Genomic DNA, 16,915 nt, shown 5'->3' on the forward strand with positions numbered 1-16,915 from the left:
AACAGAGCAGCTGTTTTAAAGCCACTCCATGTTGCAGTGATCCGGCCGGCAACCCACCTGCACTTTTAAGGGGGATTAGAGATCCCTTCGCAGGCGGATGCAGTGAGTGACTGCACCTGCCTGCAAGGGGATGTCTGGAAGGGTCCATAGATCCCCTTTACCCCCTCCAGAGGGCTGCTCTCAGGGGTGCACTGGCAGTGCGCCCCCTGACAGCTTCCATGCCTCTGCGCCCACATCTACCCTATGGCGCGGGAGCAGAGGTGAAAGGGATTCCCTGAGGCCGCTCCCCCATGCAAATGAGGGAACAATGGGCCAGATGTAGCAAAGGGTTTTTCCCATTCTGTGTCAATGGGAAAATGTGTTCGTACATATGGCCCAATGTGTGGTGATAGCGCTGGCACACATTGCACCCGCAGACCACTTTATGTAATACTTCCGGCCCCTGGTGTGATCATGGGGGATAGCTCTGCATTCCCCCCACCCCCAAGTGAGAGCAGTACTATCAAACAGTCAGGACCTGAATGTGCCGACTCAAAAGATGGATCAAACGGTGAAGGACTACATTTACCAGATGGAGATCTGGCCACCGCAAGAGTTTATCATGAAGGCCTAACTTGCCTGAAAATGCATTATTAAATGCTCTTCTCCACCTAAAGCCCTGGAGGTCAGCGCTCCTCGTGTCGACCCTGCAGGAGGGAGGGACCAACCAAATGCAAAAACAAATGGGTTTTCCAGCGAGTGTGCTCTGACTGGACATGTTTTAAAGCACAGTTTGTTTGTAAAGATCCGGAGCGCTGCAGACAGGAAATGTAGCAGGCTGGCCCCCAGCACCAAAAGTGGACCACACCAGCAGTAAAACTGTCCTCCATCCTTCCGGCCTACCCAAAAAATGCCTGGTACCAGTAGGGCCCGTCCCGTCTGCTCTTTGTCGTCTAACGTCAGCTATGGCAGGAAAGATTTGTTGGAACTAGTCCGGCACATAAGTGACCTTGGACAACACAAACCGTTAGAGATATCTTTACTAAAAATAAAAAGGTGAAGATTGTTTTTCATGAAAATTAAAAGCTTATGTTAAGAGGAATTGGGTGGATTCGCCCAAATTAGAACTCAGATTTTAAGAGCAAAATGTGTGTAGTTTAATAAACTGGTACAAATTACTAAAAGTCCAACATATATTTATAGCAGACCTGGGAATGAAATGCATGTTGTGTTTAAAAGGTTTATAGCAGATTTGTTCCTTGGAAAGTGAAGATGTTTAACAACGAGTGCTATGTTATTTCATGACTCATACTGAGGACTCAGCATCTTTTTAAGACATTGTCAGTTTTCTTGTCTGAAGCCCCACCCTGTAGGATTTCAGTCGTCTCGCTCATCTATGATTCTGTGAAATCTATCTTCCACCAATAACTCGCCTTGCCATTTCCATACAGATTCTTGTTAATGACATCAATTAAGTAGCTGCATGTTGGACCAACGAAATTAAGCTGATTATAGAAGTCACATTTTTTGTATTTATTTTGAAATATTTGAAAATGCACTGTCTGTAAAAATATTTATTCTAGTTTCCAGGGATCGTGTGCCGACATGTGCACCGCATTGCCATTACACCTTCAGAGTTTTGTAGGGTAACGGCTGTCTGTCCCCAAGAACGCCATGGTGAACCAGTCTTGCGTGACCCAACTGCAATATTTCATTTGCAAAACTTTGAAACCTTTGTTTTTTTGACAATTTATGCGAAAATTGTACATTAAAATGTCCAATTGGACTGCATTTTCTTCAAAGACCAACCCCCCTTAAGGATGTGCAGTTGATGCAATTGAAGATGGGTGTTTATTCCCCATCACCTTCGAAGTTCACAAGCAGCTATTTCTGACATGGATTGCCTGAATGTCTCAGGCATAGCAGCTAGAAACCATCATTTTTTCACAAATATCTGGACCGCTTTTTGAAGGTTTGATAACTCAAGACTGGTGGTGTGCTGAGTGTGTTTCCAAGTCTCTTTTTCCCATTCCTTATGCAGATAAGGCTGAAGACTGATTGAGAAGCTGGCACTCATACACTGTCATGTTTATCTTTGTCCACAGGCTGAGGTGGTGCTGGAAGAATTCCTGGCCGGGAGGAAAGGGGAGGGTGAGAGCATTCTGAACGCAGATACAACCTTGACTGAAGCAGAGAATAGACTTGCAGGTAATTTGTTTAAATAAATCTAACCATATTTATGTCTGCCTTTTAGGCAAGAATGATAGCTTTCTGGGGAAGACATCTTGGTAGATTGTTCATCAACCTCTGCAAAACTAAAGTCACTTGTGATAGACATTCTACGGAAGGAAGCACATATTACCAGCAAAACAGGCATAAGGTTATCATTGGAAATGGTGTACCAGCAGTTTCATCATAGGATATGTTGTAAAATACGTACATTGAAAAGAAGAAATCTGTACTAATAAATGTCAATATTAATTCACCGGTGGCAAGAAGCAAAGGAAGAATTAACAGCCGCAAGCATTCAGGAAGTAAATCGAATAAAGGCCAGGGTGGGCCACAATTCTACATTAACTGATGGTTCTTATTGATTTTTAAACACAAAGAGTTTGAGTCACAAAGGTAATTTAGACTCTTTACTCCTCCCTAATCTCATCTCCTTTTGTTGTAAATCTGTCGCCTTTTCTACCCACGCCATCCAGTCCCTCCCACAAATACTACTAAAATGTAGACTTAAGTATGCGGAGACTCCACAGTTGGGGTGAAGGACTTGCACACCTACGTATAGGTAATACATAGGCATAAACTACACTCACAGTTTGCAAATCACTTTGTAGAATTATAGATGGACAACCGTGAATATCATTAAAGGGTTATGAGTGACATCGAAGAGACAGCGAGATACCTACTTTGTTCATGATTTCCCCATCTACAACTTTGTTATGTATGGCTCCCAGAATCAAATGCTCTACAGAGGAGTAATCAGGGAGCAATCAGGGAGCAATAAATAGCATGGCTTATTCTCCCTTTCCCAAATGAAAAACAAAAATAGCTTCCTCCTGCCACCCACCCCCACCAGTTTCCGCGTCTTCCCTCCTCCCCGCCTAAAGCTGTATCATATAGTCTAGAATTCCATTAAGACACAGCAATGGTTGGGAAACAACTGGTGCTACGTTATAGCAGTAAACAGCCAGCTTTAGGATGTGGTATTCATGCTAGATGTTTCCACCTCAGGGATGAGAATTCTCACTGGGCTGGATAGTTGTCACTGCTTTCCGCTGGTGGAACCACATTGGAAATGACCACCTTTTGCGTGGTATTTCCCCAGATTTTTTCCTCGACTGTTTTGGTTGTCCGTAGAACTCTGTTCACTGTGCTGCTGGTAAACACTCGCAAAGTACTTCTGCACCAAAATGAAACATGATGACGGTTTATACCTGACGGACATACTTGACTCACTCTTAAGTCCCTAGCATATAGCAAAAAGTGTACCCAGGACCTGTAAGCTATACATCGCCTGTGGGCTGCAGCCCCCGTTGGGCCACCCAATGCAGTGACACCGCAAACCTGTCCCAAGGCCTATCTTTGTAGCCAGCTGTGCAGTTTTGAAATGACAATTCTACCTGTCAAAATAAACCCTTTTTGACAGGCCTAAAACATTATTCAGATACACCTATGTAGGCCTTATAGCTCACAATGCATGGCATATCAGAATAGGGTATGTAAAAGCTTAGGGCCAGATTTAAAGAAAAGTAGCGCAGCACGTTGCTGCACCAAAATTGGCAACGCCACGCTGCGTCACTTTAGAAATCCAGGGATGCACTGTATTTAAGGGAATAGGGCACACCCTTGCGTTTCCCCCTGCTCTGGCGTTATATTTAGCTGCCAGCTCCAATGCAGGCATCCTTGCACCATCATGCAAGGATGTATGCATTGAGGTGTATGATTGTTTATGTGGGGGAAGGTGTCCAATCACTAATGGCGCTTTGTCACTTCTGTGTGTGCTGCACAATGCAGCACACAGAGAAGTGCCAAAGCGTCTTTTTCAAATGATTGTTAATGTGCAGGAAGGGACACCTTCCCGCACATAAACAATCTTTTCTGGCATTTTGCTTTTTCTATGCGTGCGGCAGAATGCCCTTTGGGCCTCCCTCGCCTCGATTTGGTTGACCAGATGCTATAAGCAGTACAGCTTTCCAGCTCAACAGGATTCAGGGCCAAGCCTTCATGCAGGCAGCAGGTATGATGAAGTTTGATGCCCAGTCTCTGTCTTCAAGCTTGGATGACAGCCCTTCAGTGTTCCTCCATGGCACCCTCAGATTTCAGTAATCGGGGCCAGAGGAACTTGGAGCGTATGTTGAAGTGTCATTTGAATAACACCTTTGAGTCAAAAATCGCCTCAGTAGTGGTCTGTCTGACAGGCTAATTGAACGATGGCAGTGACTGGTTAGACAAAGCCAGTTTTGATGATCTCACTATCCCCTTTGTGTGTGCCATGCTGAGTCCGGTTGTCTGGCTAGCGGTTTGCAGCAGAACTGGATATACGTTTGTGCTACGAGTCAACAATATACCTGATTTTTCAAATTTGTCTGAATGTGTTATTATAGGCTGATTATTCCTTCGTTGTGCAGCAGGTTTCTGTTGCCTCATGTGCCTTGTTTGTTTCTCTTTGGTGAAACGTCACCCGGATAAGGTCTTTAGCTGTAATGTGTTGCAGGCCCTGGAGCGAGGTAATCAATTTAAAAATGTTTGTCCTATTTAATATACCATAGGACCAACTTGAACGGGTATTGGGTTCAAAGAGTATTAAGGGGAGGATCCCTTTTCTTCAGTTGTCCAGCATTGTTGGTGGAGTTGGCTCTGTGATAAAGGACAACGTTTCTATCAATAGAGCCTGAGGTGTAGTTCTGGATGCCCGTTTCACTGAGGTGAAATATGGGCCAGCTACTGGCCCTGGGTAGGGCTGTTCAGCTGCTGCATCATATGGTTCTTGGTCCAGAAGTGTTTACCCTCCTCCCCCCTGAGAGATAGTGTAGTTGTTATTGTCAGCAGGTAGCATTATGTCAGCTTCTTTTGGACAACAGAGCTGGATGAGAGCTGTGGCTGGGATCCCAATAGTATCTGGTTGTGAGGTTGGCCTAGTTGCTCCCAGAGACATACAGATGATTCACGGTCTTAAATGACAACAGACTCCTAATTGTGATTGGTAATGGTGGATCTCTCTCATTCGTGATGGGAATCTTTGCAAGAGTGTTCAGTGATCAGTTCTTCCCTCAAAAATGTGTACCTGATGCAGGGGATGGAGAAATACATGATGGGGGATCTTTAGAGAATCACATCCAAGATCGAGTCCACATTCACTTATGTGCAATGGTTTGACTTCACAGTTAACTGGTATAAGTGGAGGGTCTGCAGGACCTTCTGTGCCGGCCATTGTTGTGGTCTCTTTTGAGATTGCTTTGTGTGTTCTCTTTAGTGTAGTTTATAAAGCCTTGCTTGTTTTTTCATTGGTCTCTTGTTTACAGTCACTGAAGATTTTTAGATTAAGGCTTCCATTGTTGTAGTGGAAGGGTTGCCCCGAGAATTGTTCTCTTCGCAAAGCTTTCAGACCTAGCTCAATTTATATAGATTATGCACTTTGAATTTCATTTAAAACCAATGTGTGTGCTAGTGGTTCAAGGTTGGTCTTGAATGGCCACATTTTCTCACTGCAGAGACTTTTTTCCAATTTGGTATTATAGTTTGCAAGACAGTTGGGACCTCCCCCTGTTTCTCAAGGATTGCTCTGCAGTTGCAGGGGGTCCGGTGCTAAGGTTTTCATATGAGGTGGCTCCAAACCCCTAGATTCTTAGGCCGCTGCTTGCTTCAACTGCTGCTCACTTGCTGGCAGTGGACCATTTCAGCTCCCAGCGCCTGGGATCTGGACTTCCAGAGTGTGCGGCACTTAGCTAGAAAAAGCAAAGCTGAGTGGATCGGGCTACGTGATTGCTACCAATCCAAAACAAACCATACTCAACATAGGATTTAAGGGTAATATCAAATTTTGTATAACTGTTAAGAAAAAGTTACTTTTTAGAAAGATACACTTTGTAGGAAAGTACCATCTGGCCTGGCATGTTACCCCCATATTTCACTGTATGTATGTTGTTTTAGTCCTTGTGTCACTGGGACCCTGCCATGCCATGCCTCCCCCAGCCTCTGGAAATGCTTTGATGGGCATGGTGCCCATCTCTGCATAAGCCAGTCTACACCGGTTCAGGGATCCCCCAGCCCTGCTCTGGCGTGAAACTAGACAAAGGAAAGGGGAGTGACCACTCCCCTGACCAGTACCTCCCAGGGGAGGTGCCCAGAGCTCCTCCAGTGTGTCCCAGACCTCTGCCATCTTGGAAACTGAGGTGTTGGGGGCACACTGGACTGCTCTGAGTGGCCAGTGCCAGCAGGTGACGTCAGAGGCTCCTTCTGATAGGCTCTTACCTCTCTTGGTAGCCAATCCTCCTATCTTGGTAGCCAAACCTCCTTTTCTGGCTATTTAGGGTCTCTGCTTTGAGGAATTCTTCAGATAACGAATACAAGAGCTCACCAGAGTTCCTCTGCATCTCCCTCTTCACCTTCTACCAAGGATCGACTGCTGACTGCTCCAGGACGCCTGCAAAACCGCAACAAAGTATCAAGACGACTACCAGCAACATTGTAGCACCTAATCCTGCCGGCTTTCTCAACTGTTTCCTGGTAGTGCATGCCCTGGGGGTAGCCTGCCTTCACCCTGCACCTGAAGCTCCGATGAAATCTCCCGTGGGTCAGCGGAATCTTCCCTCTTCTAACATAGGCACCAAAAGACTGCATCAGCGGTCCTCTGGGTCCCCTCTCATCCTGACGAGCTTGTTCCCTGGAACACAGCAACTCTGTCCAAGTGACTCCCACAGTCTAGTGACTCTTCAGTCCAAGTTTGGTGGAGGTAAGTCCTTGCCTCCCCACGCTAGACTGCAAAGCTGTGTACTGCGTGATTTTCAGCTGCTCCGGCTCCTGTGCACTCTTCCAGGATTTCCTTCATGCACAGCCTAGCCTGGGTCCCCAGCACACCATTCTGAAGTGCACAACCTTCTGAGTTGTCCTCCAACGTCGTGGGACCCTCTTTTGTAACTTTGCGCAGACTCCAGTTCGCTCTTCTTCTAAGTGCCTGTTGAGGTACTTCTGCGGGTGCTGCCTGCTTCTGTGAGGGCTCTCTGAGTTGCTGAGCCCCCCCCCCCTGTCTCCTCCTCCAAAAGGCGAAATTCTGGTCCTTCTGGTCCTCAGCAGCACCCAAAAACCTCTACCACGACCCTTGCAGCTTGCAAGGCTTGTTTGCAGTATTTCTGCGTGGGAACTCCTCTGCAAGTGTCATCACGACGTGGGACATCTGTCCTCCAGAGGAGATGTTCCTAGTCCTCTTCTTTCTTGCAAAACTCCAAGCTTCTTCCATCCAGAGGCAGCTTCCTTGCACCTTCATCCGTGGTTTCCTGGGCTCACGCCCCTCCTGGACACTGTCGCGACTATTGGACTTGGTCCCTGTGCCTTGCAGGTCCTCAGGTCTGGAAATCCGTTGTCAGTGCACTGCTGGTGTTTGTTCTTCTTGCAGAATCCCCCTATCACGACTACTGTGCTCTTTTGGGGTAGTAGGTGTACTTTACTCCTACTTTTCAGGGTCTTGGGGTGGGGTATCTTGGACACCCTGACTGTTTTCTCACAGTCCCAGCAACCCTCTACAAGCTCCCATAGGTCTGGGGTCCAATTGTGATTCGCATTCCACTTTTGGAGAATATGGTTTGTGTTGCCCCTATACCTATGCTTGCCTATTGCAACCTATTGTAATTCTAAACTGTTTGCATTACGTTTATTGCTCTTACTTACCTAATTTTGGTTTGTGTACATATAACTTGTGTATAGTACTTACCTTCTTACTGCGGGTACTCACTGAGATACTTTTGGCATATTGTCCTAAAAATAAAGTACCTCTATTTTTAGTAACTCTGTGTATTGTGTTTTCTTTTGATATTGTGCATATGATATAAGTGGTATAGTAGGAGCTTTGCATATCTCCTAGTTCAGCCTAAGCTGCTTTGCCATAGCTACCTTCTATCAGCCTAAGCTGCTAGAAACACCTCTTCTCTACTAATAAGTGATAACTGGACCTGGCACAAGGTATAAGTACCTTTGGTACCCACTACAAGCCAGGCCAGCCTCCTACACACTTCCCCTGCCCACAGTTTCTGGACATTTATTTGTGTGAATTCAACTTTTACCTGGCAGTTTCATGACTCCCCTGTGGTGAGGTGTGAACTGTTCTTATTACAAAAGGCCTTAGGTATGGACTGCTTTTGTCTTTCCTTTGGCAGGATGGGCTGGGGGCTGTGCCCAAGAGCTTGATTGTTGCAGGCAGATGTAGCTGGCACCAGTCCAGGTGGGATGGAAGCAACCCCCAGAACTGGTTTAGAGTGCCCACAGAGAAGGAGCTCTGCACAGGAGAAGAAAGGGTTTAGGTCAGAGGGGCATTGCATTTCTGTAGTAGCAGATCCTTTGTCAGCTGGACCTCCCAACTATGGTATCCAGCCTCATGGAGCCCGGTTCAGCTACAGCCAGCAGCCTTGCCTCGCTGAAGAAAGTCAAGCTTCAAAAAAGTCCAAATGAAGAAATCCCTACTGGATGAAGTTCCAAAAAGTATCCGTTTGGAAAGGGACCTTCTCTGGGTAAAACATTCAAATATATCACAAAAAATCCAATGTCATGCAGCCCTCCTCTGCCAGAGCTGGTTGCCTTCCCCTATAGAGAATTTTCGGCTTCAGTTTCAGAGAGAGTCAGAAAGTAAAACTTCCAATGGGGTCCTACTTTCAGTATCTTCTCCACACTTTTGAAAGTTTCACCCATGTTTTATTGTGTCAAGAAGTTCCTTTATAAAGAGCTCTAGAGATACAATTGAATTGTGTACTTGATGTCAGGTGTGTTAGGCACTGGAAATTCTGGAGATGTGAGAGAACATCAGAGCCCACAAAAAGGGACTGCAGAGTCTGGCCATTGACCTGGCTTGGATGTCCACATGTGCCTCCAATCCTAGAAACAAAACATGGACTCCTTTCCGAATGCAATGCACTCCTACAGCTCTTTGAGTTTGTGTTTCTTTTATTTATGTATATTTTGTTTTCTGTACCATAGATTTCACCAGGACAGATTTCAGAGCAATGTAAATAGCTTTGAAATAAAATAACAAGCCTAAAATAAACATTTGATCAGAGATCTCTACAAAGCATTGCAAAAACAGGAGTGGGAAACAGAAGTATGACAAGGAGTTTATATCTGCATACATGGAGTAATCATTGGTTGAGTAGGGTATACCCCCTATGAAGCCACCACCAGAAGGAGAACACTTTTCAAAATAATCTTTACATCAATTCTCTGCCTGACCCCCCTACCCTACTCCACAAACACATGCAATGTCATCAACCTCTTCTCCAGTAAAGAAAATGCATAATATCCAACAGCACATCATAAACACTTACCCTGCTCCATCTTGCAGACCATCCCTTCTCTTAACATTCTTCAATCATCATCTTTGAAAGTCTAATCTTGTCAAAAACTGGCCTGTTGGAAATGGCCCTTTTTGCAGGGTTATCCCCAAACTTTATGCCTTCTTCCTCCTATTTTTTTAGGTCTGTTTTTGCTGGTTTATTGTCTCTGCGACCTTTACCACTGCTAATCAGTGCTAAAGTGCAAGTGCTCCCCATAGAAATTGTACTGTTGATTGGTTTATCCATGATTGGCATATTTGATTTACTAGTAAAGTGCACTAGAGGTGCCCAGGGCCTGTAAATCAAATGCTGCAGCACTGGTTGTGCCACCCACATTAGTAGCCCTGTAAACATGACTCAGACCCGCCATTGCAGTGTCTGTGTGTGCAGTTTTAAACTGCCAATTTGACTTGGCAAGTGTACCCATTTGCCAGGCCTCAACCTTCCCTTTTACTACATGTAAGGCACCCCTAAGTTAGGCCCTAGGTAGCCCTATGGGCAGGGTGCAGTGTATGTTTAAGGTAGGACATATACTAGTGTGTTTTATATGTCCTAACAATGAAATACTGCCAAATTCGGTTTTCACTGTGCAAGGCCTATCTCTCTCATAGGTTAACATGGGGGCTGCCTTTAAATGTCCTTACAGCGCAGATTTTCTTTGTGAGCAGATAAAAATGTGGAGTTTAGGGTCTCTGAGCTCACAATTTAAAAATACATCTTTTAGTGAAGTTGTTTTTCAGATTGTTAGTTTGAAAATGCCACTTTTAGAAAGTAGGCATTTTCTTGCTTAATCCATTCTGTGACTCTGCCTGTTTGTGGATTCCCCGTCTGGGTCAGTTTGAAAGTTGGGCTGTTCACACCTCTCCTCTAGACAGCGACACAAAGGGGGCTGGGGTGTAGCTTGCATATCTTGATTAGCCATCTGTGCTGGAGGGGAGGAGTGGTCACTCAGAGCTGAAAGGACTGTGCCTGCCCTCACACAATGCTGTCTCCGACCCTCTGGTGAGTGTCTGGGGCCTGGCCTGGACAAGGAAGGATCTTGCAAACACTTGAGACTTTGCTTTGAAGTTTGCCAACTTCAAAGGCAGAACTGGGTATAAGAAGAAGACCCCAAACCCCAGATGTTTAGAATCTTTCTGGAATCAAGAGGAACCTCTGCCCAGGAGAAGAGCTGAAGGAGGAGTACTGTCCCTTTGCTGTGTTGCTTTGCTAGACTGGCCTGCAGTTGCTGCTTCTGCGTGAAAAGAGTGCAAAGGGTGAACTTTGCTGTGTGTCCTGCTTGACAAAATTCTCCAAGGACTTGGAGTAGAGCTTTCCTCCTGTTGGAAGTCTCAGGGACACCAAAGACTTCAGTTTCCTCGACCTGCAGCACTGGGAACTGTGCGTTTTGTGCTGTTCAAGAGGAGAAACCACTGCCACGCCGCCAACGAAGCCGCTGGCCTGCACCGTGACCTGCCGACGCCACACTGAGTCACATCGCCCCGCTTCGCACCGCGACAATGGTCTCGCCGTCGCCGTCATCGGACAACTTCACCGAGACGCTGCTCACACCACGATCTGTGGGCCCCGCACTCCGGCATTGCCTGCTCACACCGCAACCTGGGCATCCCCGACGACGATGCTCCTGCTGACACCAGCACCGCTGCCTGCCTGTGGACACTGCTTGTGAGGTACACGAAGCACCATCCCATCCCGCACCGCAGCCCCAGTCCACCGACGCCAGCACCATCGACTCTTGTGTGGTCACCAGGTATCCTGCATGCACCGTGGCCTGTGGACACCACTTGTGAGGGTCACGAAGCACCGTCCCGTCCCACACCGCTGGCTTGGGCTTAACAAGGACAGCACTTCAGCAACGACGACACCGTTGCCTGCACCGTGACCTGTGCACACCGCATGTCGCACTGCCCCACTTCACACCGCAGCCCTGGTTTCACCGACGCCACTGGACGCTGTCACCGAGCCGCTGCCTGCACCGTGACCGGTGGACACCGCACGTCGCATCGTCCCGCTTCGCACCGCAGCCCCAACGCCATCCATGCCGACGCACCTGACTTCATCAGCCTGGATTTCCATCTGCAACGCGTGTGACCTCAAGGGAACGATGACTCCTGCACCAACTCAGGAACCAACATCGCAATGTCAGTGATGCGGCTCTCCGGAGCTCACCGCGGGGATCACGACGCCCTGCAAATCCAAGGTACTGTTTGCAGGTCTTCCCGACACCGTAGCTGGCCCGCAAAGCCGCGGCCGGCCTGAACTGTTGGTTTTGTTGATCACAACGCCGTCATAGCCCCAGGTGGAGCTATCAACTTCAAGGAACTGTAGTTTTGAGTAAATCTTGCAGAATTCATATTTTTCTTACTGTATGTTGGATTTTTATCGTATTTGGTCTTGTTTTATATAGATAAATATTGGCTATTATTCTAAAACTGGTGTGGTGTTCTTTTGTGTTTTCACTTATTATTGTGTGTTATGTGCAAATGCTTTACACATTACTTCTGAGATAAGCCTGACTGCTCGTGCCAAGCTAGCAAGGGGGTGATCAGGGGTTATCTGAGTGGGTATCTCCGGTATCCTGACTAGAGGGAGGGTCCCTACTTGGACAGGGTGCAAACCGACTGCCAACTAGAGACCCCATTTCTAACACGGCCCATCATTCAACTACCCTTCATCGGCAAGTTCATTAAAAAAGCAGCCTATGGTCAACTCCAATATCACGTCAGTACTAACCATCTAGAAATCAGGCTTCAGCACAGAGACTGCTACCTCATCCCTGGTGACAACACCTGTCTGATCTGATGACCATGGCCTCCTGACATTGATGGCCCTCTCAAATGCCTTTTGTCTCAAATGGGATTTCTGGCAAGATCCTTCACTGATTCTCCTCCTACCTTTCCAATCAGCCGCAGTCTATTCACATGGGCATCACAAAGTCACAAAACATCCTTATTACCTGTGGTGTCAATCAGGGTTTCATACTGTCGTTCAAACTCTACACATAGACCCTAGAGGCTTTGCTCACAGTTAACAGCATCAAGATTCTGATGGGTACTTCTAACTGCAGATTCTTCACCTTGGAATATTATCTCCCAGGCACCAGACTGGTTCCAGAGAATTTTGTAGCAGTGCTCCTGTATGCCAACATGTGGTGGTCGTGCAGCTCCATGCTTCACACCACTCCAGAAGTGACGTAGCCCATAAAAGTACCACCTTTGTTCACTGATGTGACTTGCTTTATTTCTTTGATTCTGATGCAGATTCGGGGCTCTGTTCCCAACTTTGTCAGTCTTCCGATTACTTCAAATCACACACACACTGTGGTAGGGAACTATGGCCCTCATTACAACCCTGGCGGTCGGTGTTAAAGCGGTGGTAATACCACCAACAGGCCGGTGGTAAAAACAAAATGGGATTTTGACCACAGCGGTTACCGCCATCCAAGACCGCCACTTTAACACACTGACCGCCAGGGTGGCAACAGCCTCTGGGATGGAGACTTCTGTCTCCAGCCCGGTGGCCATCACAATCCCACCCTCGGGATTACGACCCCGCCTACCACCATGGTTTTCACGCCAATCTTACTGCCACGAAAACCATGGCGGTAGGCACTATCAGTGCTTTAGGTCTAGAGCTCGCCCCCCACGTCCGCAGCACAACCCAGCTGTCTCGTGCCCCTGACCCCCGCCCACGCTGCTGCTAGCGTGTTCGAGGCCCTGGTTAGCCTCTCTTGACCCGTGTGCCGCTTTTCGCCGTCTGTAAGTGTTTTTTCCTATTTTTCAGCGCCTTGCCTCCTTGCGCTTCTGCCCCCGTTGTGCCCCTCTGATTGCTGTACCCCGATTGCATTTTGTGCCATTAGTGTATTTCTGTGACTGTTTCTCATATTGTGCCCGACTTTTTTGTGCCTTCTTTTGTTGTTTTTCGCCCCTTGGGCGCTCCCCCTTGCAGTTCTCTCCCTGCCGCTGCCTCCCTGCGGCCCCGCCCCCCTCGCACCCCCATTCGCCGCTCCCTCCCGCCTCCCAGGTGCTCCTCCCTCCCCCCTCCCTTCTTAATGGCTGGCGCTGCGCGTCGCGAGTGAGCGACCTCTGACCTGCTTTAGGTCTAGAGCTCGCCCCCCACGTCCGCAGCACCACCCAGCTGTCTTGTGCCCCTGACCCCCGCCCACGCTGCTGCTAGCCTCTCTTGACCCGTGTGCCGCTTTTCGCCATCTGTAAGTGTTTTTTCCTATTTTTCAGCGCCTTGCCTCCTTGCGCTTCTGCCCCCGTTGTGCCCCTCTGATTGCTGTACCCCGATTGCATTTTGTGCCATTAGTGTATTTCTGTGACTGTTTCTCATATTGTGCCCGACTTTTTTGTGCCTTGTTTTGTTGTTTTTCGCCCCTTGGGCGCTCCCCCTTGCAGTTCTCTCCCTGCCGCTGCCTCCCTGCGGCCCGCCCCTCTTGCGCCCCCATTCACCGCTCCCTCCCACCTCCCGCCTCCCAGCTGCTCCTCCCTCCCCTCTCCCTTCTTAATGGCTGGCGCTGCGCATCGCGAGTGAGCGACCTCTGACCTGCTTTAGGTCTAGAGCTCGCCCCCCACGTCCGCAGCACCACCCAGCTGTCTCGTGCCCCTGACCCCCGCCCACGCTGCTGCTACCGTGTTCGAGGCCCTAGTTAGCCTCTCTTGACCCGTGTGCTGCTTTTCGCCGTCTGTAAGTGTTTTTTCCTATTTTTCAGCGCCTTTCCTCCTTGCGCTTCTGCCCCAGTTGTGCCCCTCTGATTGCTGTACCCCGATTGCATTTTGTGCCATTAGTGTATTTCTGTGACTGTTTCTCATATTGTGCCCGACTTTTTTGTGCCTTGTTTTGTTGTTTTTCGCCCCTTGGGCGCTCCCCCTTGCAGTTCTCTCCCTGCCGCAGCCTCCCTGCGGCCCCGCCCCCCTCGCGCCCCCATTCGCCGCTCCCTCCCGCCTCCCGCCTCCCAGATGCTCCTCCCTCCCCCCTCCCTTCTTAATGGCTGGCGTTGCGCGTCGCGAGTGAGCTACCTCTGACCTGCTTTAGGTCTAGAGCTCGCCCCCCACGTCCGCAGCACCACCCAGCTGTCTCGTGCCCCTGACCCCCGCCCACGCTGCTGCTAGCATGTTCGAGGCCCTGGTTAGCCTCTCTTGACCCTTGTGCCGCTTTTCGCCGTCTGTAAGTGTTTTTTCCTATTTTTCAGCGCCTTGCCTCCTTGCGCTTCTGCCCCCCGTTGTGCCCCTCTGATTGCTGTACCCCGATTGCATTTTGTGCCATTAGTGTATTTCTGTGACTGTTTCTCATATTGTGCCCGACTTTTTTGTGCCTTGTTTTGTTGTTTTTCGCCCCTTGGGCGCTCCCCCTTGCAGTTCTCTCCCTGCCGCAGCCTCCCTGCGGCCCGCCCCCCTCGCGCCCCCATTCGCCGCTCCCTCCCGCCTCCCGCCTCCCAGATGCTCCTCCCTCCCCCCTCCCTTCTTAATGGCTGGCGTTGCGCGTCGCGAGTGAGCTACCTCTGACCTGCTTTAGGTCTAGAGCTCGCCCCCCACGTCCGCAGCACCACCCAGCTGTCTCGTGCCCCTGACCCCCGCCCACGCTGCTGCTAGCATGTTCGAGGCCCTGGTTAGCCTCTCTTGACCCTTGTGCCGCTTTTCGCCGTCTGTAAGTGTTTTTTCCTATTTTTCAGCGCCTTGCCTCCTTGCGCTTCTGCCCCCGTTGTGCCCCTCTGATTGCTGTACCCCGATTGCATTTTGTGCCATTAGTGTATTTCTGTGACTGTTTCTCATATTGTGCCCGACTTTTTTGTGCCTTGTTTTGTTGTTTTTCGCCCCTTGGGCGCTCCCCCTTGCAGTTCTCTCCCTGCCGCTGCCTCCCTGCGTCCCCGCCCACCTCGCGCCCCCCATTCGCCGCTCCCTCCCGCCTCCCAGCTGCTCCTCCCTCCCCCCTCCCTTCTTAATGGCTGGCGCTGCGCGTCGCGAGTGAGCGACCTCTGACCTGCTTGAGGTCTAGAGCTCGCCCCCCACGTCCGCAGCACCACCCAGCTGTCTCGTGCCCTTGACCCCCGCCCACGCTGCTGCTAGCGTGTTCGAGGTCCTGGTTAACCTCTCTTGACCCGTGTGCCGCTTTTCGCCATCTGTAAGTGTTTTTTCCTATTTTTCAGCGCCTTGCCTCCTTGCGCTTCTGCCCCCGTTGTGCCCCTCTGATTGCTGTACCCCGATTGCATTTTGTGCCATTAGTGTATTTCTGTGACTGTTTCTCATATTGTGCCCGACTTTTTTGTGCCTTGTTTTATTGTTTTTCGCCCCTTGAGCGCTCCCCCTTGCAGTTCTCTCCCTGCCGCTGCCTCCCTGCGGCCCCGCCCCCCTCGCGCCCCCATTCGCCGCTCCCTCCCGCCTCCCGCCTCCCAGCTGCTCTTCCCTCCCCCCTCCCTTCTTAATGGCTGGCGCTGCGCGTCGCGAGTGAGCGACCTCTGACCTGCTTTAGGTCTAGAGCTCGCCCCCCACGTCCGCAGCACCACCCAGCTGTCTCGTGCCCCTGACCCCCACCCACGCTGCTGCTAGCGTGTTCGAGGCCCTGGTTAGCCTCTCTTGACCCGTGTGCCGCTTTTCGCCGTCTGTAAGTGTTTTTTCCTATTTTTCAGCGCCTTGCCTCCTTGCGCTTCTGCCCCCGTTGTGCCGCTCTGATTGCTGTACCCCGATTGCATTTTGGGCCATTAGTGTATTTCTGTGACTGTTTCTCATATTGTGCCCGACTTTTTTGTGCCTTGTTTTGTTGTTTTTCGCCCCTTGGGCGCTCCCCCTTGCAGTTCTCTCCCTGCCGCTGCCTCCCTGCGGCCCCGCCCCCCTCGCGCCCCCATTCGCCGCTCCCTCCCGCCTCCCGGCTGCTCCTCCCTCCCCTCTCCCTTCTTAATGGCTGGCGCTGCGCGTCGCGAGTGAGTGACCTCTGACCTGCTTGAGGTCTAGAGCTCGCCCCCCACGTCCGCAGCACCACCCAGCTGTCTCGTGCCCTTGACCCCCGCCCACGCTGCTGCTAGCGTGTTCGAGGTCCTGGTTAGCCTCTCTTGACCCGTGTGCCGCTTTTCGCCGTCTGTAAGTGTTTTTTCCTATTTTTCAGCGCCTTGCCTCCTTGCGCTTCTGCCCCCGTTGTGCCCCTCTGATTGCTGTACCCCGATTGCATTTTGTGCCATTAGTGTATTTCTGTGACTGTTTCTCATATTGTGCCCGACTTTTTTGTGCCTTGTTTTGTTGTTTTTCGCCTCTTGGGCGCTCCCCCTTGCAGTTCTCTCCCTGCCACTGCCTCCCTGTGGCCCCGCCCCCCTCGCGTCCCCATTCGCCGCTCCCTCCCGCCTCCCAGCTGCTCCTCCCTCCCCCCTCCCTTCTTAATGGCTGGCGCTGCGCGTCGCGAGT

At 49.9% G+C, this 16,915-nt stretch overlaps 1 protein-coding gene across 1 annotated transcript in view; it reads left to right on the top strand.

Annotated features, from left to right (window-relative positions):
* LOC138247461 (guanylate-binding protein 1-like) overlaps positions 1–16,915 on the top strand; it is a 282,741-nt gene that overhangs the window by 205,388 nt on the left and 60,438 nt on the right. The window contains exon 9 of the mRNA XM_069202085.1: positions 2,085–2,187. Within this exon, the coding sequence (XP_069058186.1) occupies positions 2,085–2,187 (103 nt within the window). The remainder of the gene's footprint in view (positions 1–2,084; positions 2,188–16,915) is intronic.

This window comes from Pleurodeles waltl, chromosome 7 (assembly GCF_031143425.1).
Source record: "Pleurodeles waltl isolate 20211129_DDA chromosome 7, aPleWal1.hap1.20221129, whole genome shotgun sequence".
NCBI classification, from domain to species: Eukaryota; Metazoa; Chordata; class Amphibia; order Caudata; family Salamandridae; genus Pleurodeles; species Pleurodeles waltl.